Below are 22624 nucleotides of genomic sequence, written 5' to 3' on the forward strand. Positions count from 1 at the left end.
TGGTAGTAGTAGGTGGGTCTGTGAACAACAGAATTAAACGAACAGTTTCTGTATGTAATTGATCCTTGTAGCTCTCAATCCTTGGAGCCCTGGTACAAACATTCTGGTGAATCTGTGCAGCTTGAGGGAAATGCATCCTTTTGAATTTCTGGTGCTTTAAACTGTACACCGTATTCTGGACAAACTTTTATAGCCATAACAAAAGATTATCCCCTGTATGTTCCAGTGCTCATTATAAAAGTCAACATTCCAATGGCTCTTTTGATTTCCTTTTCTACCCGATTACCATATCGGTCATCTATATAGAAGGGACTATAACCATTTTCAGGCCTCCACTGTTCTAAACTCATCACTGAAATACTTAAAACAACTATTTTGGTATTTAAGTATTTACCTTTTGCATTTCATACTTGCTTATATTGAAGTACATCAATGCTTTGTTCACATTTAAATCAGTGTCGCTTGCCAACTTTATCCTCCCATCTGCATTACCTACGATGACCCCAGCATCACCAGACTTGTATATACAATTTTTGTACTGTAGTATCCAAGTCATCAACAATGACTAGTCAAGACTTCAGCAAAGATCTTTTGGGAAACCCAGTAATCACATCCTTCCAATCTGAATACATATTAATTTTATCCTTTAACATGTATTTACCAAGTTAATAATTTGCCTTTGACTCCATGGACATTAATTTTAGCTAACAGCTTTATGTAAAAATGTCACTGAATGCCTTCTGGAAATCTAGAAAACCTGCACCACAGACATGCTCCTGTATATTTTTGCCATAGGGAGTACGATAAAGGTTCATCAAATTAATTCCTGGGTTAGAGGGATTGTCCTTAAGAAAAGATTAAAAAGACTGAGCTTTTATTCCTTGCAGTTGGAGGGGTAATCTCGTTCAAACAATTTTTACAGCAATCAACAAGGTGTCACGAACAAGGAGACATGGGCTCCGAGTAAGTTATCATTTAGGACACTGATGAGCAGGAATTTCATCACATGGAGGTTGCTAATTCTTTGTATTTTTCTATCCTAGACTACACCCACAGGCTTGGTCTGTAATTATATTCAAGACCAGGACTTATATTGCTACACATGAAAAACATCAAGAGATAACACAAGAAAATGGTATCGAAGTAAATATTTAACCATAATCACATTAAATAGTAGAGTTGAGTGGAAGGATTGAATTGCCCACTGCTGCTCTGAAGGACGGCTTGAATATTTTAATGAAGAATCAAACCCAGGGCATAACAGCCCATACCTAGTCGCCTTTGAAAAAGGTGATGAGTTGCTTTCTTCAACTGTAGTCCACATGCTGTAGGCTGACCCATAATACGGTTATGTAAAGAATTCCCAGATTCTCACCCCTGACAATGAAGGAACAATGGTATATTTCTAAATCAGGATAGTGAATGGCTTGAAGGGGACCTTGCAGGTGGTGTTCCCATATATTTGGTGCCTTGTCCTTTTAGCTGGAAATAGTCATGGGTTTGGAAGGTAGTGTATCAGGACTTTTGGCAAATTTCTGCAGTGCATCTTATAGACAGTACACACAGCTGCTGAGCGCCAATGGTAGAAGGAGTGGATGTTTGTGAATGTGGTATCAGCAAAATGGGCTGCTTTGGCTTGGATGATGTCAAGCTTCTTGAATGTTGTTGGAACTGCACTTATCGAAGCAACTGTGGAGCATTCAATCACTCCTGACTTGAGCCTTGAAGACAGCAGACAGGCTTTAGGGAGGCAGGAGATACTTGCTGCAGTATTCCTTGGTTACAAGAGCACATCAGAGGCACTGCATTTGGGTCCGGAGTCCAATTGAGTTTGTCAACAGTAACCCAAAGGACGCTGATACTGGAGAACTCAGATGGTAATACCATTGAATGTCAACAGGCAATGGTTAGATGGTCTTTTATTGGAGATGGTCACAGCCTGGCATTTGTGTGGCATGAATGTTACTTGCTGCTGGTCAGTCCAAACCTGGATATTGACCAGATGTTGCATTTGAACATGGACTGTTTCAATATTGGAGTCATTGCGAATGGTGCTGAACAGGGTGCAAACACACCTTTTGACCTTTTGATGGAAGAAAGGTCATTGATGAAACAGCTGGAGATGGCTGGGTCTAGCACACTATGCTGAGGATTGTACGGTTAGATTATGATTTCAGCTACAGAGGATGCAATTATTCAGATAACCAGATAGAATGAAAACATGCAAATTCAGCAAAAGCAATGGCAAATAAATTTAATTTTAGCTTACCAGGTGACCTTGTAATCATTGTGATTAGAATGTTGGCTGGTGAATAAAAGTTGCAATTGGCTTCACATAGTGCTCTTGTATGCTTAATTTTAATACCTTTGACTTGCAGTTTGTCTGATTGATGTTAAATTAATGTAAGAGTTACATGTCAATGTATAAAATATACTTACCTCAACAGTATGCTCACGAATACGGTTGTCAATAACATCATTAAGGGTGGTTTTTTCTTCCAGAAGGTCAAAGGGGTAGCTCTCTTCTAGTTCAACAAATCCTTTCATCTTTCAGTGATACACAAACCAACGCTCCTAAACCAAACACCAAGTGAAGGTCCTTACAGAGCCTTCAATATCGGGGTTCTTAAAATATGCAACAAACTGCGAAAGAAAACAATGTTTGTATCAGAAAGATATTTTGTAGCTGCTCCAAGAAAAAAAAAAAAGGATGGCACCTAAACAAATTTCCAGAAAACCTGCAAAGGTATTAAAGTCTTACCAGTGTCACTTATTTCCTGCATTTTGTCCCAATGCAATTTGACAAAGCAAAACAATCATTAGCATTATCACACTAATTCACACAACTGCAATTTTCAGATGTTGGTTCAGGTTCATTAAAAAGTATTTTACCTTAACCTTCTGACAAACATGAATAAACATTTTTAATAATAATGAATAGAATTAGCTTTAGACCAAGTGTTAAGGAAGAAAAACTGACTGACAAAAGTGTAGAAGAAATTTTCAATATATAAATAATTACATGACTTCGCAGAGAAGTAAAGAAAGTTAAGCTTGAATGAATTGAGATGAAACGATAAAGATTTTGATTTTTTTTTGATACAAGCAAATAACAGAGCAGGGTAACTTGTGCTGCAAATGTACTGCCCTATGAAGTATTTTTAAAACACAACTTTAGTATTTATGGCAAACTTTTCAATATAAATGACTTCATTACATTTAAGTTTTGATTTGCCTTTCTGTACAATCCAACATGCTATTAATTGGTTTTATATATCCGCCCACCCACCCCCACCCCCGCTCCCCCTCGCTAGCTCAACAATTTCCTAGTCAAGCCCAGACAACGTTGTCTTTCTTTGCAAATCTCCACCTTCTGACCATCATCATTCTGTTGACATCACTTCCTTAAACAGTGGAATAGAGAAACAAGGTTTTCAAAATTTTTTCTTGGGAAGTGGAAATGAAAATTAGGTGTAACATTACATGGGCAAATCCAAGTTTTAGTCCAACTCAAAACGATGGGTATAATTCTTTTAGCGTAACAGTACTGAAAAAATCCAAACTGAATTTGGTAGTCTCAGATCAATTTTCTTTGTGTGCTATATTTTTTGTTGTGGTACCGTGTCAATGGAAAACTCTTCCAGTCAGGTCATGAGGGGCCAACATGGAAAACAGAAAAATTATAAGAGAATGTGCCTGAGAATGTGACAGTTTTTAAAACAAAAACCAAGGTTTCATTTGACAGCTGAAGGGATCAAAAGCTACAGGATGAAAGTCGGAATAAGGTACTAAATGGACGATTGGCCACGATCATATCGAATGGTGGAGGAGGTCCAAAGGGCCGAATGACTAATTTCAGCCCCCATTTTCTATGTTTATCATATGATCCTAAAGGTCTCCCTTTCTTGCATTAATCTTGACAAAAATAGTGAAATGGTACTTGAAAAACAGTTATTCACCTTTCTCTGCCGAAGGGATGTTTTTATGAAGACTGGATTATTGTATTGTGCTTCTAAATGGTGCACTACATCAACCCTCAGTAGCTTTCATCTGGCAGATTCTAGCCAGTCCTATTCAGTTCGACTTTAATGATTCGCTTTGACTCCATATACTGAGTCAAAATCCTTATCCGTTCATTGATTGTTGCACCTTTAGCTGGATCTTCCCACAAACATCTTTGATTGCTCTAAAACAGACTTCACATCTGTGCTGACCATTCACTCAGCCACCATGCTCATATTCTTGATTTTGGACTTTATTTCTATCCGGCATATCACATTGCGCCCCGGTTTCAAATCCCCTCATTTAGTTTCACAATTTCCTCAAAAACTACCCTCCTTTGCATTATCCTTTGCCTTGTTCTTATGTGCTTGCAGACATGACCCTGTACAAGGTTCCCTATAATAGTGCAAGTCAACCACAAATGTGGGCTGGGCTTTGATTTCAATCATGTTAAATGGAATGGAAATGGCCCAGTTTTTTTTAAAAAAGCATGCACACTTGATACTTATATTCCTGGGGCTTCAAAAATCTGCTTGCCTTTGGTGTAGCAGACAAGATTTTTAATAATTCCAGTACTCAAGCCAAGAGGCTTTACAAGATGGAAATCTAAAACTTATTAGATTGTAATGCAGGAGTTCTCGCAGCAATTTTACATATGTGAATGACAATATAGGGTGTATTTGCAGCTATGCCTGAAATCGAGATTTGACTTGAGTCACAAAGATAACAGTTAAGTGGTCCTGATTTGTCTGAGGTTCTCTACTCATTTTGACACTTCGCATAGACTAGTCAATTATATGCAAATTACTATAGTGACAATGTCTATCACCACCTCCAAACTGAAAAGAAGAAAAAAGTGCTTCAGTAGTAAAAAAAGACCCAGAACAAAATCTGAATTATTTAAGACATCTTATTTGGGATGGCAGTGGCTCAGTGGTTAGCACTGCTGCCTCTCAGCACCAGGGACTGGAGTTCAATTCCAACCTCGGGCAACTGTCTGCGTGGAGTTTGCACACTCTCCCAACGCCTGAGTGAGTTTCCTCCCACAATCCAAAGATGTGCAGGTTAGGTGAATTGGCCATGCTAAATTGCCCATAGTGTTCAGGGATGTGTAGGTTGGGTGCATTAGTCAGGGGTAAATAATAAGATAGTGGGGTGGGGTGGGGGGGGGGGGGGGGGGGGGACAGCTGGGTCTGGGTGGGTTCCCCGTTGGAGGGTCAGTGTGGACTTGTTGGGCTTAAGGACCTGTTTCTACATTATAGGGATTCTATGACACTATCTGAATTACAACATGTCTTTGTGTAACATCTTTAAGGTTGCAAAATATCCCAAGGCACATCACAGAGACAAGTCTATTGAGAATTTTGAAAACAATGACAGGAATTTTATAATCAAGAAGTTGTATGTTCATGTGGTCAGTAAACTCAAACAGCAGGTGAATAGGACTTGTTGAGCAAAGATAAAGACATGGGCAGCTATTTTAGATGACTTACATTTTAGAGGTAGAATTTAGGAGTCAAGCCAGAAGTACAATGGAATACTCAAGCCTAAATGGGGGAAAAAAATATCAATAAAGGGCATCAGCCATAGATGAACTTAGGCAGAGTCAAAGATTCTGGGTGGAAATTAGTATTCTTATTTAATGATACACATGGTCAGACACTCATTCCAGAGTTAAGTATGGCATCAAGGATGTGAGCATGGTGGCTCAGTGGTTAGCACTGCTGCCTCACAGCAGCAGGGCCCCAGGTTAGATTCCAGCCTCAGCTGACTGTCTGTGTGGAGATTGCACATTCTCCCAGTGTCTGCGTGGGTTTCCTCCCACAGTCCAAAAGATGTGCAGGTCAGGTGAATTGGTCATTCTAAATTGCCCAGAGTGTTAGGTGCATTAATCAGAGGGGAATGTTTCTTGGTGGGTTACTCTTCAGAGGGTCGGTATGGACTTGTTGGGTTGAAGGGCCCGTTTCCACACTGTGGAGAATCTGTAGGGAATCTAATCTATTTTAGTTAGGAGAACGTGAGGACTGCAGATGCTGGAGATCAGAGCTGAAAAATGTATTGCTGGAAAAGCGCAGCAGGGCAGGCAGCATCTAAGGAGCAGGAGAATCAACGTTTCGGGCATAAGCCCTTCTTCAGGATTCAGGCTTATGCCCGAAACGTTGATTCTCCTGCTCCTTGGATGCTGCCTGACCTGCTGCGCTTTTCCAGCAAAATATTTTTCTATCTATTTTCGTTGCCAGGGTAGACAGAAATTGGAGCTGGAGCAGAAACCCAAATCAACAGCTTCTGCAAAATATTTAATTGGAGAAATTTCTGATCTTCTAGCACTGGAAATCAGATAAACATTTGATAATTTAACAACATTAGAGAAGTTGTCAAAGATAGTGTGATGCAGGGTCCAAGAGATGCCAGTGCACTATGATAAGTTATAATAAGGACTGAATTACAATTCTCTTATTTTATCAGTAGATTATTCGCATTTTAACTTGCTGTCTATGTGGAATATTTTATGAAGCACTTTAATGAACACTGAATATTGGAAGATGATAACCTAAAGACACCCATTTAGATGTTTATTAACAGATTGCCATTTTTTGATAGTTTGAGGCTCGCTACTGATTCAGAAAGATACCCAGCATCACCTCTAACTTTAGAATACAATGACATTATGTAAAATGATTCGTCTGGTCAGTAAATACAGTAATAGCAAGAAAAAGCATTTGTTTTTACATATTTCAACCAATAGACTATTCTTACATGGACAAGTCGGGAGATGGAACACCACCACTATCAGCTGGGGTCCCAAGGTGGCTCGGCGTTGAAGTCGAACTGTTCTCTGTAGAGTGTTACTCCCAGACCTTCTGGATAATTGTTATACACCCGAACAGAAATTCTGCCCTGTAACGTGATTTATTTTAAAAAGTCAGTGGACATACAAACAGCTAAATACAATGCAATGACTGAAAAAAGAACTTTCCTTACTTCAATGCTAGTATCCTATGAAATTGCAGGCTCGAGTAATTTCCACAAGGAAAAATGCAAAAAAGTCAGTGCACCAGGTTATTACACTTTAAATTTTTCTCTGAATTTTTTTGACAGGTTGCAGATTGAGATTTCACTATAAAACCATAAAATAGTTATATCACAGAAAGAGGCAACTCACCCCATTGTCAATAAACTAGACACCTATTCTAATCCCATTAACCAGCACCTAGTGTGAAGTCCTGCATGTGACAACTCTTCAGGAACTAATCCAGGTTCTTTTCAAATAAATTCAGAGTTTTCACCACAACCACCAAGTTGGACGATGAATTCCAGACATCCAACACCTTGTGGATGAAAAAGATATTCCTTATATCTGCTTTGATCCTTTTACCAATTATTTGAAATCTATGCTGTTAGCAACTGGCCTCTCTACTTGGGCAAACAGGTCTTTCTCTTCGACTCTTTTCAAGCCCCTCAGTATTATACACACCTCGATTAAATAACTCCACTGTAAGGAAAACAACTCTAGCCTATCCAATCTCCCGTCATAGCCATAATTTTCAAGTAGCATTCTTTCTCTTGTAATCTAGACAGCCAACACTAACCTTAATAGATAAATAAATTCACTTCATAGCTTTGCTGTAAGAAACTAGTTTAATTCATCTCCCTGATGACTTATTGTCATTCATTTAGATTGTACAAATATAGACGTTGATTTCCACACTGGAAACTACAGAGTTTGAAGACAAGTTAGTACAGTGGGTAATTTCTTTTTTGATTCATTAACAAAACGTTGGCATTGCTGTCCAGGCCAGCATTTATTGTACACACCTAATTGCCCAGGGAAAGTCAAATCATACTGCTGTCAGTCTGAAGTCACAAGAAGGCCAGATCAGGTAAGGATGGCAGTTTCCTTCCTTCATATTAGTGAACCCAGATGGGTTACGTTGCAACAAAAAATGATTTCATGGTCCTCATTAGACTCTTAATTACAGACTTTCACTAAATTCATATTCCACCATGTCAGGAATCAAACCCACATGCCCAAAATATTATCGGTCTCTGGATTAATGGTTTAATGATAATACCACTACAACATCACGTCCCAATATCTCTCATCCTAACTAGGTTGAAGTACAAGAGATAGAAACCAGGTAATTACCTGATTGATGGCAACATGACCATTGATATTCCCTGGCATCTGAAATATTCAATGTATGTATTAATAATTTGGATGAGGTGATACTTATTGATCCAACGCTAAGTGAAATTTAGTAAGGAAACACACAGGTTGTGCAACTGGGAGCAGAAGGGAAATAAAGTTCAATATAATAGTGTCAAGTTGTCCATTCTTAAATCAAGGTCATCCAGGATAAACAGAATAATTCCTTCATTAAGTGATTTGAGGCTGTAATGGAACAAAGGGATTTTGTGTCCATGTACACAAATCACTAGTAGCTAGTGCACAAGTGGAAGAAACATCAAATTATAAATGTTTTACAAATAACAAAGAGTGAATTAATGGCTTACATTTCTTTGAAGGGCTTGAAATTGAAAGCAAAGTGCTCTTCAGTTGCACTCAACCTTGGTCAGCTCTTTCTGAAACACTATGTCCAAGTTTTGGACTGTTCCACAGAAAAGATAAAACAGCTTTGGACTAAGCACAGTGTAGATGCACCAGAATTATACCAAAGGGTTAAATTTCATGGCAAGTTCCATCACCTTTATTCAGATATTCTCAATATTGATCTGTGTAAGATCTTGAAATGATAAAGGAATTCAAATGGGGTGGATAGAGAAAAAAAGATTGTCTTGCATGGAGAATTCCAGTGAGCATCTTAAAATGAGAGCTAGGTAATTTAAAATAAATAATTTCGCACATCCAAAAGTGTTCATGGCAAACTTTACCCAAAAAGGTTGTGCATGCTGGATCAATTAACCAAGATCTACAGTTTTTCGTTGGGTAAGGATATCAAGGGATGAAGTATAGGTAATAAATGAGTTGCTATACTGATCATTATCAAACAATACTATAACCAACTTGAAAGTGAATATTTACTGTTTCTATGTTGGTATCTATCAATTAAATTTCTTACTCTACTCATTGTCCTGTTCCATAGCACTTCAACATAAGGTCTCTGATCTAAATACCATACTGAATTAATGTGGAAAAACCATGAATTTGCTCTATTAAGGCTTTTTTTTTTGAAAAAATGAACAACTTTTTCTGGTGAATGCAGTGACTCTGCAGCTGAACTCACTGCCCATTCAATGAGTTTTACACTGAAGTCTCCTAACTCCTTTTGTAAAGGAGTTAAAGAAAATGAATTTAGACAGTTGCAACCCAATCCATATTTGCACTGACAACATATGATAACCTATAATTTGGTAATGTGTTGACGGTTCAATTCAAAGAGAATCAAAAACAGCAGAAAATTTCAACAGGCGCAAATATCATTAACAGGAAACATTACATTGAACAAATGGGAATAATCAAACTTTCCATCTTTCTTAGCAATGATCAAATTTAAATGCTCTGCACTCCAAGTTATTATATTTTCCTTTAACATGAATCCACCAAGACCAATTTTGTTAATCATCAAATGCCCATTTTAAAAGAACAATCAAGTTACACTGTAAAATGATACCTCACAGGTTTAATAAATGACACCTGGCCTTAAATTTGTAGCAGTAAATTTATTGTTTTAAATGTGGTTGTGAAAATGTCATAAAAGCTAACTAATATGGGACATGATGCTTTGAACAGAATGTGTGAACAATGCTGCCTGCTTGCCATACCTATTCTAATTCTAACCCTATGAATGAAAATCTAGCAACAAAAAGCCACTTACAGATCTATCACTAGAACATAACAGTAAGCTTTTCTCTTCATTTGACCAGGATAGCACAAGCTAAATTAGTTTGCAGGTAACAGCACTGATAACATTTACATTATCAATGATTTACAATTTATCGTTGCTGCTTAGTCTCACTACTCACTTTGCCGATTCCACCAATTTATGAAATTTTCAATAAAGTTATCATTAATGAAAATCCATCGTGAAATATTAGTAGGTAAATATGTTATACCAATCTACAAAAATGATCACTTTCAAGAATAAAGAAGTAACCATCTCCACTTTGATTCTGTACACATGAAAGGAAAACAGTGGGTGATCATAGCTGTAAGCATCTGTGTACTTATACACACAAAACCTACAGCACAAAAATATTTTTTATATAAATGAAAGGCAGCTTTCCACCTTGCGTTAGTTACCTCAGATACATTTTTACATTGACACACTGCAGCATTATCAATGAGTGAAAATGCTAAAAGTTTTATTAGTGCCTTGTTTCAAGTATATAATACAATTGGACAAAGTAAAACAGATTTATGAAAGGAATATAGTATGTGGCAAATTTGTTACAAGTGCTTTTACAAATTGTACCCAGCAGAATGGATAAAGGTGAATGAAGGTGGATAAAATGAATTTCAGTTTTCGAAAAACATTCAATGAGGCACTATCCAAGAGTTTGGGCCTCCCTTGAGACTGGAATCAGGTTTATAATATCTGCCAAAGAGGACTACAGGATTTAAACAGGATGGCAGACTATGATTAATGGGATACTATACGAATCAGTGCTGGGGTCTTAGCTATTTTCAAATCTACATCAATGATTTAAATAAGCAGGTTTGGTGAGATGTACCCCAGTTACTGATGATACAACATTAGATAAGTAGGCTAACATTTTATTATCCATCACATAGGATTAGAACCATACCGATTGATCAAATATTGATCAGATAATCAGGAGGCCCGCATAATCAATTTAAAAAAAACCACTAAGTAATAGAAATGCAATGCAGGGGATATTGACGCCACTGTCATACTTTATTTAACAGTATGACTCATCGATAATGCAATTCTGCCTTAAATAAAACTTACCAGCAGACAGCCTTCTCACTCTCAACCTCAACTGACTACTTGGACATCTCAGTATTTAAGGAGAAATTGTCACGAAACTGAATCAACTGTTGATATTTTGTGATGCCATTCATTTGAACAAGTATACTTTCATTGAACTAAAATTCTAAAAACAATAGTAATTGGATAGAATAATGCTTTAATGTCATGGTATTTGAAGGATATAATGTGTGCCGGTTTATCAAGAGTGCTGATTCATAAGGTGTCAGTTAAAAAGTTTTGCTGTAGATAAATTAAATAAGGATGGTAGATGGAAAATACTGCAAGGTGTGAAATTGTACACATGTTTTAAAAACGCAGAATCCATAATAGACTGGAAAGAATTATCTTGCTGAGGGACACTTCTATCCTTGTATAGAAACCATAGAATGCAGGTACAGCAATCAATTTGGAAAACCTTTATCGCAAAGGACTTGTAATGCAAGAGCAAGCCAATCTTATGACATACAGAGCTTGGTGCAGCTATAACTGGAGCATGATGCACAGGTTTGATCTCCTTACGAAAGGAGCAATATACCTATTTTAAAAGGATGCAACAAAGGTTCACTAGACTGGCTGCTGGAATGAGAGGCTCGTTCTCAAATAAAGATATTGAATAGACTTGGCATATATTCCCTAGAGATTACAAAAAGAGGAATTCATTTAAACGAAACAATTGATAAGCTTGGTAAAGGCTATGTTTCCACTGACTGGGGCACTTGGAACTATAGAGCACTGTTTCAGAATAAATATTATTCAATTATTTAGAGCAAGATGGGGCTTCTTCACTTAAAAGTTTTTGAACATTTGGAATTCTCCAGAGAGCACTCTGCATGTTCAGTCATTGAGGATCCAGGGCAGGTCAACAGATGTTGGATACTATGGGGAATCATGGAATATGGGAAGTTGCAGCTTAGATAGAAAATCAGAACATTTTACAGAACAGTTTTGAGGTGCTGAATGGCCTTCTTGCGCTGTGCAATGTCGCCAAGACATGCCGTCTTGGATACAAAGTATTGAGGTACAAATCTTAGATATAACAAGATAAAATAAAGGAAAAACTTTACACTACATTACAGATATACATTGTATAAGTTAGGAAAATAAGAACTAAAGCTAAAAAGATAGACTTTCTCCAAGTACACTTTTCACTGTACTCTTGTACCCTGTCAGAAGTCACGTGACACCAAGTTATAGCCCAACAGGTTTATTTGAAATCACAAGCTTTTGGAACGCTGCTCCTTCATCAGGTGAAGTTCTGGGTGGGATTCTCTTTGGAGGGTTGAAGTGGACTTAATGGGCTGAATATACCTACATTACATGAATGGCAACAGCGTAAGAAAGCCAGTACCTCCCCCACCTCCCAACTTTTTGTGAGCAAATACAGAAGTGCAATAAATGCTGGCCTTCCATTTCCCTGAAGAAATAAAACAAAACAAACTTCACCCAGTAAAACCATGCAAGCTCTTAATGAACTGATTTCTTATTTTCCTGCCACAAAGCAATCAATGTGCCTTTGATTTGATTCTGTAGGAGGCAATATTCACACAATTAAAGAGGTGGCTCAATGGTTAGCACTACTGCCTCACAGCATCAGGTTCGATTCCAACCTTAGATGACTGTGTTGTTTGCACATACCCTAAACATTATTTCACAAGTCAGATTTCAAATAACTACACAAAGTCATTGTCAGCGGTATGATTGAAGGCACACTTGGCTACATAAAGAAAAGACACTCTTCTTGCAGCCTGCTCCCTTGCCGTATATGGACAGCCTGCTCCCTTACCCTATATGGACTGCAGTCTGTTCTGCTCAACTGTGGAGATTGCTTCATGATAAATACTGATACATACTTTTGTTTATTTGTGTGTCATGGAATCCAATTTACAGGCACTGAGAGCCAATCTTAAAAACTAAGAAAAATAAAATCTGATGACTGTGACTTAGATATGGACACAAAGCAGACAGTCCGGTCAACCAGATTTGACTTATTATTGTCACATGTATCTAAGTACAGTGAGAAGTTTTGTTTTGTGTGCAATACAAGCAGATAATCCCATACAAAGTACATTAGGCTAATATTACAGTGAAGAACAAAATGTCACAACTATAGAGAAAATACACAGAGCGCAAGATCAACATTTAAATTTATAATTTGAGGGGGCCAATTCAGAAGTCTAACGACAGCAGGGAGAAAGCTGCTCTGAATCTGTTCATACTTGTATACAAACTTTTATATCTTCAGCTCAACGGAAGAGGGTGAAAAAGTATAACTTGAGTAGGAAGCATCTTTGATTACGTTGGTTGCTTTGAGGCAGAGGCAAGTATAGATAGAGTCAATGAAATTTAATCTGGCACAATGTGAAGTCATGCATTCTGGAAGGAATATGGAGATACAATATAATCTAAATATTATTATTCTGAAATGGGTGTAGACCCAGTGATGTCATATTTCAATTCCTATCTGACAACTTAGAGGGCTAATCTACAGAATAAGAATTGTTATTAACTGAATAATTAAAATTAGTAACAATCTCAGATACCCTATTCAACCAGGACAGAACCATCTCAGCTGCAGGCATGTTAGTCATGTGGAAACAGCCCCAAGTCTCAAAGTTAAGATGACTCAGGCCCCAGATCAAATATACAAAAGGGTTCAGGGCAATTATTGGTCATCACCTCACGGCCTTCAGTATTCCTGAAAATATCACTTGGAGGAACCACAGAAGGGGAGCAAAGACAGAATATAGCCTGGATGGGGGCTTCACTGGTTATCAAGATAGCTTGATATTACCATCAGTAACTGTACTGAAAAACCCATAGTTGTCAGAGGAAGGGAACTCTAGCACAAGTGTATTTGATCACGTCTGATAATGGCAGATTTTCTGATCGAAGTCCCCAAGACTTTGCTATTAGGCCAGGAGATACAAGAACCAAGCCAAAGTAAGTTACCTTGATATAGGTATGGGGAACTGTTTGTAGATTAGTCAAACCTTGTCAATGGAGTAAATGCTATACAGGATTACAGACTTCAAGGAAGAAATGGACAGACTGACTGATGAAACGAGCAGACACACACACATGGAATTTCATCGAGCACAATATGAAGTGATGCATTCTGGAATAATATTTCAGTACTACTCTGAAATGGTGTAGACCTAGTGATGTTATATTTCAATACTGCATATTCCAAGCTGAAACAGCAGTTTAGAAGACATAAGATACTTGGCTACATAAAGAGTATTGAATGCCACCAGTTAAGAAGTTACCATGAATAGAAGACTGGCTATCTAGCAGAAAGCAGAGAGTGTAAATGTTGTGGTTCTGTTCGCCGAGCTGGGAATTTGTGTTGCAGACGTTTCGTCCCCTGTCTCGGTGACATCCTCAGTGCTTGGGAGCCTCCTGTGAAGCGCTTCTGTGATCTTTCCTCCGGCATTTGTAGTGGTTTGGATCTGCCGCTTCTGGTTGTCAGTTCCAGCTGTCCGCTGCTGTGACCGGTATATTGGGTCCAGGTTGATGTGCTTATTGATTGAATTTGTGGATGAGTGCCATTCCTCTAGGCTTTCCTTGGCTGTTCTCTGTTTGGCTTGTCCTATAAGAGTAGTGTTGTCCCAGTCAAACTCATGTTGCTTGTCATCTGCATGCATGGCTACTAAGGAGAGCTGGTCATGTCATTTCGTGGCTAGTTGGTGTTCATGGATGCAGACCGTTAGCTGTCTTCCTGTTTGTCCTATGTAGTGTTTTGTGTAGTCCTTGCATGGGATTTTGAACACTACATTGGTTTTGCTCATAAGTGTGAACAATAAGGTCCTTCTTTGGATGACAGCAGTGACAAGTGGTGTTTTGCAAAGCTTAGTTCCAGGACCACAAAATTTCACTTTATACATTCACAATCTAGATGAAGTAACTGAGGGAATTCTGGCTACGTTTGCAGACAATACAAAGATAGCTGGAAGAACAGGTAGCATTGAGGTGATTGTTGTGGGGGGGATCTGCAGAAGGATATACTTCTGAGGCTCTTATGAAGCTCTAGTCAGACCACATTTTGCGTACTATGCAGAGTTTTGGGTCCATATTTCATGTAGGATGTACTGGCTCTGGACTGTGGTCAGAGGATGTACACAAGAATGCTCAGGAATGAAAAGCTTAACATATGAGGAACTTTTGAGAACTCTGGGTCTATACTTGGAGTTTAGAAGGATGAGTGGGATCTAAATGAAACAGAGAATACTGAATGGCTTGGACAGAGTAGATGTTGAGAAGACGTTTCCATTGATGGGAGAGATTAGGACCCAAGGGCACAGCCTTAGAGTAAAGGGAAAACCTTTTAGAGAAGAAAAGGAGAAACTTCTTCAGCCAGAGTAGTGAATCTATGGAATTCATTGCTACAGAAGGCTGTGGAGGCCAGGTCATTGAGTATATTTAAGACTGAGATAAACAGGCTCTTGAGTATCAAGGGAATCAAGGGTTACAGGGAGAAAGTGGGAGAATGTGATTGTGAAACTAATCAACCATGATTGAATGGCAGAACAGTCTCGATGGGCTGAATGGATTTATTTCTGCATCTGATGGTCTAAGCCCTTAATGTTATTCAATTACATTATTAAATGTGGAGTTGAGTGGTGGTCAAAATGGGTATGACAACAAGTCAGAGAAATTCAAGTTTATTATGAAATGGTAAAGGTAAGGATAATTTTCTAGGAGTCATGAGTCAGCTAAAAGGTAAAAATCTATTTTTGTGCCAGTAAACAGCTGAATCTCTTCTGACTGAAATGCAATCAGCTATGACGTTTATAGATAACAATCAGATGAATATCACAACTGAATGCACATTTGTTCAACTGTCCAGCATGTGTTGCTCTACATTTCACTCAGTTGCAACTCTCAGCTGTCCTAAAGATGCATAGTTAACTATGTTTGGTCATCAGGCTAAATTCTACTCAAGCATCCACAAGTTTAAAAAAAAGCTCCTGCAACTATCCCATTTCTTCCTTATCAACATGTTACTCAAGTGCTTAAATTATGTAACTCTAAGAGTTTCTCCATACTCTCAACAGCCAGAAGTCTGAAATCTACAGGCTTACTGAATATCTTCTGCAATTTTCAAGAAAGCAAGAATTTTTTTTTGCTCACCAGTAAGCTTCCATTCAATCTCTTTTATCATCATCACTGGTATGTGCAGTTAATTTTTAAAGCACACTTTATTGCCTGTTTGTTGTACAATATGCTGCAGATAATCTTTAGAGCAAGAACCAGAAATCAAGCTTTCTTGGGCTGCTCCTTGTGCCTCAAGTCAGGCTTCAGTGGCAATTTCACCAAGTGGTTTCCTTCACATATAACATTTAATTGGTGCTCTACCATAAAGACATTTATAATTCAGTAAATAGCAAATGACTACATTATTTGAATTAATTCTTAACTAAAAGTATATATAAAACGACTATCGTCATTCTTTACTAAATCCATTTCACAGTCAAATGTAGCATTACTGAAGGCCATTTCTGTTCTAACTTATCCACTTAATATCAAAATAAAACAGTATACTTCGTATGGAGCTGGGGAAAAATAAGATTGGCCACTGACAATGACCACAGGAACTCCAACTTCTCTCGAAGGAACTTTCAGGTTATTAATGGGAGAACTTGTAGTAAAACTGAAGGCGCGATGATGATAAAACAAGCTATTTTCCACAGTGCAAAACAATTACCCGGTGATTCTTTAAAATAAAAACGGGCAGTGTTACCTGAAACATTTAAGAAAGCTGTGACCGACTTCACTCGTTGACAATGTTTTGTTTTAAATCAGCTATGGTCTGATGTGCTGTCTGCACACTCCTGCATGCCCAGCTCCAGTTGTCCCTTCACTCTGTATTTATTACCACAGACGCAGCCGGTGCCATTATCCATACGCAACAATAGCATCAATGTGGCCTGCGCCGGCCCCAACCGGAACATTTGTCACCACCGATTATTTAAAATAAAGAATCACCGGCACCCACAGATCTTCCACCCTCTCCTTGGACCGGCGCGCGTTCTTATGCGCAGAAACAGATGGAGTGGGGGAGAAATCCAAACAAAACTGCATTATATGGTTTTGATTTAGTTCACTGAAGAGAGAACTGCTTTAAAAGAGACTTTTTATTTGCCATATACGAGAAGCCCGAATGCACGGTGTTCGATCCTGCACCTTATGGATTAAGGTGAAGTACCGACGGGGTTAACAAATTTCATTTCAAAGTAAATAGACATGGAAACGTGTCAATATCGAGTATTCAAAAGTTGACGGGCGGCGCAGGAAATGATCCCTTGATGATTTTTCCCTGTTAAAGACCAGGGACGATTGTTGGAAAGTTTCTTGTCGCCAAAACAAACATAACCGGCACAGGGAAAATTACAATTGAAGAAAACACGCCTTCAAGTTTCCATTATTCTGGAACGTCAAAGTTCCCAATTATTCTGTGTTACTTTATGTTTTTTTGGGGGGGGACGGACAAAGAGGGCTGTTCTTGGATCACAACGATTGATTTTGCAATAAAAACAAACACCTGGAAAAACTCAGTTCGTCTGGCAGCAGCCACGAATAAAGTCGGAAAACAGAATTAACGGCCGGATTCGATCACTTTTGTTGTTGTTTCGGCGTTAAACTGTTTCAGTCGACTGCTAACATTATTAACCCACCCAGGAACAGGACCAACCAGGCTTGCGCCTTTCAGCGTTATACTTTTAAAGCGGAGGAATTAAGATAATTATTTTGCAAGTTTGATCAGAAGCCTTCACCACTTTTCCTAAAGGAAGAAGTGGAGTCTTTTACTGCCTTCTCGTCAAGTTTGAAGAACAGGTGTTGCGTCGGCTTGCTCCTGTCACATGGATGGCGGCCATCACTGCGCCACTTGCTGACTATAACGTATCTGACAGCGCCGTTAACATCAAGTTATTAAATACACACAAATATACACACATATAATGTGTGTGTGTGTGTACGGATAAATTGTGGGGGGAATATGAAAAACAAAACTGCCTGTCATGATTAAAGCTTTAGTAGGAATTCGGAATTTAAATATGTATGCATATACATGCAGACATCTGCGCATAAATGTATATGTATACCGACAGCAAAGGAGATAATTCGCTTAAATCCCCATGGCTACTGATCGGTTATTTTTTTCAAAATTCTTTTCAAAATTTCCGTTCTCAACCGTCACTTCCATTCAACGGGCTGAGCCCGACGTCACAGCGCGCTGATGTCAGCTGATTGACAGCCCATCCAGCCACACAAGTTGGGAGAGGGGAAGGTCTCACCAATCGTGCACCTGCCCAGAGCGCGGAGGCGGAATAAGGGAATAGTGCTCGCCCTCCTTCCCACTTGAAGGGAGGAGGAGGATTATGATGATGTTGAAGGCCAAGCAAAGCCCAGCTGTCCACACAAGCACAGAGAGCACCATCGCGCCCTTACCAACACACCCTCGCACGGCTTCAATGTCAATATCACTTACTACACGGGGCCCTACCTGATCACTACTCAAAGCTTTTTCTCTGACACCACCATCGACTGATGAGTTTAGACATTTCGGAAACATTTCTCTTTCCTCCTTTCCACAACCACCCTCAATGCCGACAGAATATATACTCACGTGAGATAACGGCCCAAAAGATTTGGTAAAGCGTCTTCTCTTTTTAGGCGGAATTTTTAAAAAGTAATAGGGGGACCCACAAGAGAAAGATGACAACTGCCCTTTGCCATAAAAAGGTGAGCCTGATCGAAAGTAGAAGGCGCGACTCTCGCATACAATGGTGCAGGAGACAAACAACAGCAACGTCAGCAGACAGGATAGAAAAAGAGCAGCCTATCCCCCGGCACACACTTATATAGATTCGGTCTGGCACCCGGATGCTGTTGGTCCCGCCCCGGCCCTCGTTCCCACGACAACGCGCCGGACGGCGGGCGGTTTATCCGCAACCATCAGTCCTTATGGACCTCCCAGCCGTGAGCAGAAGACCCAAAACATCAGCGTGGAGATGATGGGATCCGCTCCCATTCAATAGGATCAGTGTCAAAGGCAGGAGGAATAAATCTGTTAATTTTTTAAAAAAACTCGGCTTCTCATATCACATCGCGCTCACGCCATCACGCTTGCTCTATTCCTATCCATCTGTGTATTGAAGATGGTATTTATAGGGGTGGAAGGAAGGGAGTGTTGCTTTATTAACGTCGTGAATGAGACTAATAGATTCTTAAAATCTATCTGACTGTCTTGGGGGTGGTGGTGGTGGAGGAATTGCTGTTATCTTTAGTTTTAGCTTCTCTTCAGAGTTTGATTGAATCACCCGTATAGGTAATTTTGTCTACGTGTGTATGTAAATATGTAGAAATACTGCAACAGGCTTTACATTAGTCCAAATGTTAGTAATTCATAATGAATCTGCATTTGGTACTGTTTCATTTAGATTTGGCACTCCTCTCAGTCCCCTATAAAAGTACAGCAATTTTTAATACTCAGCCATTTGGTGACAAAACAGCAGCTTGAGAAGCAATTGGTTTAATGACTTTTCTTTGCTATTACAGCTATCTGCTGACTTAATTTTTCAGCAAATATTTAATTAATTTCAAAACTCTTGTCATCCACTTGTCTCTTAACCTCTATTGTTGCAGTAGAATGAGAAATGTGACATTTTTACCCCCTTTCCCACCTCAACTGACAGCAAGGATGACCCAGATATCTTCTGGTCTCCTGATTGTTGGAGACTAGATGCATGACCCATGATGCCTATCAGAATCTTGCAAAGGTCATGACATGTTGACTCTGTTTGTATAATGTGGAATGTTTGAACTTCTGATGAGCAACTTCTGATCTCCAGAACCCTCCAAAAATGCCTCCAACTCCAGTTTAGAGTACTTATCTGAACAGTTAACTAGGAAATGTTATGAATAAAATTCTAGTCTAACCCTTCAGTAACTCCACCACTAACTCCTCAGTCACTCACATTGACCCCATCCCATCTACTGCTTTACCCTCCCAAACTGGAGCATTGTTGCCCCCCTCCAGCAGATCAGTTACTGAACCGTTAATCCAGAAACCCAAGTAATGTTCTGGGGACCTGGATTTGAATCCCACCATAGAAGATGCTGGAATTTGGATTAAATAAATAATTTCTGGAATTAAGGGTCTAATAATGACCATGAAACCCATCTGGTTCGCTAATGTCCTTTAGGGAAGGAAACTGCCATCCTTACCTTGTCTAGTCTACATGTGACTCCAGACCCACAGCAATGTGGTTGACTCATAACTATCCTCTGGGATGGCTAACAAATGCTGGCCTAGCCAGTGACGCCTTCATTCCATTAATGAATAAAAATAATCTTGTGCCCTAAATCCCTATGACCTGGCCTAATTTGATTGGCACCCAAACTGATAACTCCTCCAACCTAACTAGCCTGCCTGCAACTCTACGTGATTATCACCCTACTAATATCATCCTGCCATCTTGTTTATTTACTAATTCATCCACCCTACCATTGTTGTGGAAGAATTGCTCAATGTTCTATAAAAAAAATTACCAGGAGACGCAGAAAATCCTTTACAAAATTAAACCTTAATCTCGCAAAATCAAAGCTATGGGAGCCAGCAAACTGTCTTCCTGACTCCCCACAATCGCTTTGTTCTCCTGCAATTTATACAGTTATTTTTGCTGCACTTATCTGATAGCATTAGTGTACCCAATCATACTGGCGTCTTTCCCTTTCTAAACTAATCATTGCCTACCACACTAGTTCCCTCCATCACATTACAATACCATCATCTTCAGCATTAGTTCATCTTCCAGTGATTTAACTAATCTATCACAATGCACTACCATTATCTGTTACTGGAGCCCTGTAACATGATCCCGGGCATAAATTGCAACACTAAGTTAACTACATAACTGCCAGAATAACTTCCATACCATCCACTAACATTCACTCCTGAGGGCTCCAGCTTTACAGATGTTGGTCTTCAAGCAAATCGATGCACTCCATACAATAACAAGAAATTGCTGAGAATACTGGACACTGCAAAGAATACAGGCCCTCGACAATATTTTCCCAGCAACACTGAAGATTTGTGCTCCAGGACTATCAGTATATCCTAGCTAAGCTGTTTCTGTATAGTTAGAACAATCGCATTTACCTGACAATGTGGAAAACAGGGAGAAAGTGAGCATTGCAGATGCTGGAGATTAGAGTCGAAGAGTGTGGTGCTGGAAAAACACAGCCAGTCAGGCAACATCCGAGGAGCAGGAGAATCAATGTTTCAAGCATAAATTGCCCAGGTACATCCTGTACAGAAAAAGCTGGAAGTATCCAAACCAGCCAATTACCAACGCAAGACTTTACATGCCATCACCAGTAAAGTGATGGGAATTGTCACGAACAGTGCTATTAATCAGCACTTGCAAATTATCACTGATGCTTAGCTTGGGTTCCAACTTTATTACAGCCTTGGTTCAAATAAAAGAGCTGACCTCCTGAGGTGAGGTCAGAGCAACTGACCTTGACATCAAAGCAGCATTAGACCATGAATGACGTCAAGAATCCCTACCAAGACTGGAATAAATTGGAATTGGGTAGGAAACTTTGCTGTTTGGTGTCATATCTAGTACAAAGTACTTGGTGGAAGTATGATAAATAGCTTAAAACTACAGAATAATGTAGACAGTTGGGTTGAACAGTGGCAAATAGAATTTAATCCTGAAAAGTGGAGTGGATCAGTTTGGAAGGACTACTGAGGCAAGGGTGTACATGTTGAATGGTAGCACTCTAGGAGGTACAGAGGATCAGAGGGGTATGGATGTATGTGTCCATAGATCCTTCAAGGTAACAGTAGATAAACTAATTAAGATGACCTGTGGGATATTTGTCCTTATTAGTCAAGTAAGGGAAGTGATGATGGAGCTGTATACTGTATAACATTAGTTAGGCTCCAACTGTAATGCTACATGCAGTTCTGGTCACCATATTATAGGAAGCACGTCACTCCACCAAAGGGGAACAGAAGAGATATATAAGGACGTTGCCTGGACTGGAGTGATTCAGCTATGAAGAGAGACTAGATGGGCTGGGGCAGTTTTCCTTAGGGCAGAGAAGACCGAGGCAGATTTAGTTGAGGTGTTCTGTACAAAGTTATGAAACACATAGACAATGTAGATTGAGGTGAAACATTTTCCGCTAATGGAGCGGTCAATAACCAGGGCCCAGTTTTAAGGTAAAGATCAGGAGAATTCGAACAGATTTGGTGAAGATGTTTTTCACCCAGAAGGTTGTGGCTTCTGGAATTCACAGCGTGAAAGGGGAGAAAGCCTCAACGTTGAAGAAATATTTAGATGGACACTTGAAATGCTGTTACATATAAAACTACAAGTGAAGTGTAGGTAAATGGGATTAGAATGGACAGATGCTTGATAACTAGTGGTGACATGATAGGCTGAAGTGCCTCTTGCTGTGCTGTAAAATCACGATGATTCTATAAAAGAAGATGGTGATGGTTGCTGGACTTCAGTCATTTCAGCTGCAGAATTTCCTCAGGGTAGTATCCTAGGCCCAACCATCTTCACCTGCTTCAATAATGACCTTCCAACCATGAGAAGCTCCATTCATGAGCCTTCAGATACTGCAGCAGTCTGTCAAAACGCAGCATG

The 22624-nt window shown here is 39.3% G+C and overlaps 1 protein-coding gene across 1 annotated transcript in view; it reads right to left on the reverse strand.

Moving 5' to 3' along the window:
• The window catches only part of LOC140477221 (antizyme inhibitor 1-like), a 39036-nt gene extending 20242 nt beyond the window's left edge, over positions 1 to 18794 (reverse strand). The window contains exons 1-3 of the mRNA XM_072570736.1: positions 18583 to 18794; positions 6760 to 6900; positions 2440 to 2643 (exon numbers count right to left, since the gene is read on the reverse strand). Coding sequence (XP_072426837.1) covers positions 2440 to 2547 — 108 coding nt within the window. The 5' untranslated portion in view covers positions 2548 to 2643; positions 6760 to 6900; positions 18583 to 18794. The remainder of the gene's footprint in view (positions 1 to 2439; positions 2644 to 6759; positions 6901 to 18582) is intronic.
• Between the last annotated feature and the right edge of the window lie 3830 nt (positions 18795 to 22624).

Source organism: Chiloscyllium punctatum, chromosome 5, assembly GCF_047496795.1.
Source record: "Chiloscyllium punctatum isolate Juve2018m chromosome 5, sChiPun1.3, whole genome shotgun sequence".
Lineage (NCBI taxonomy): Eukaryota > Metazoa > Chordata > Chondrichthyes > Orectolobiformes > Hemiscylliidae > Chiloscyllium > Chiloscyllium punctatum.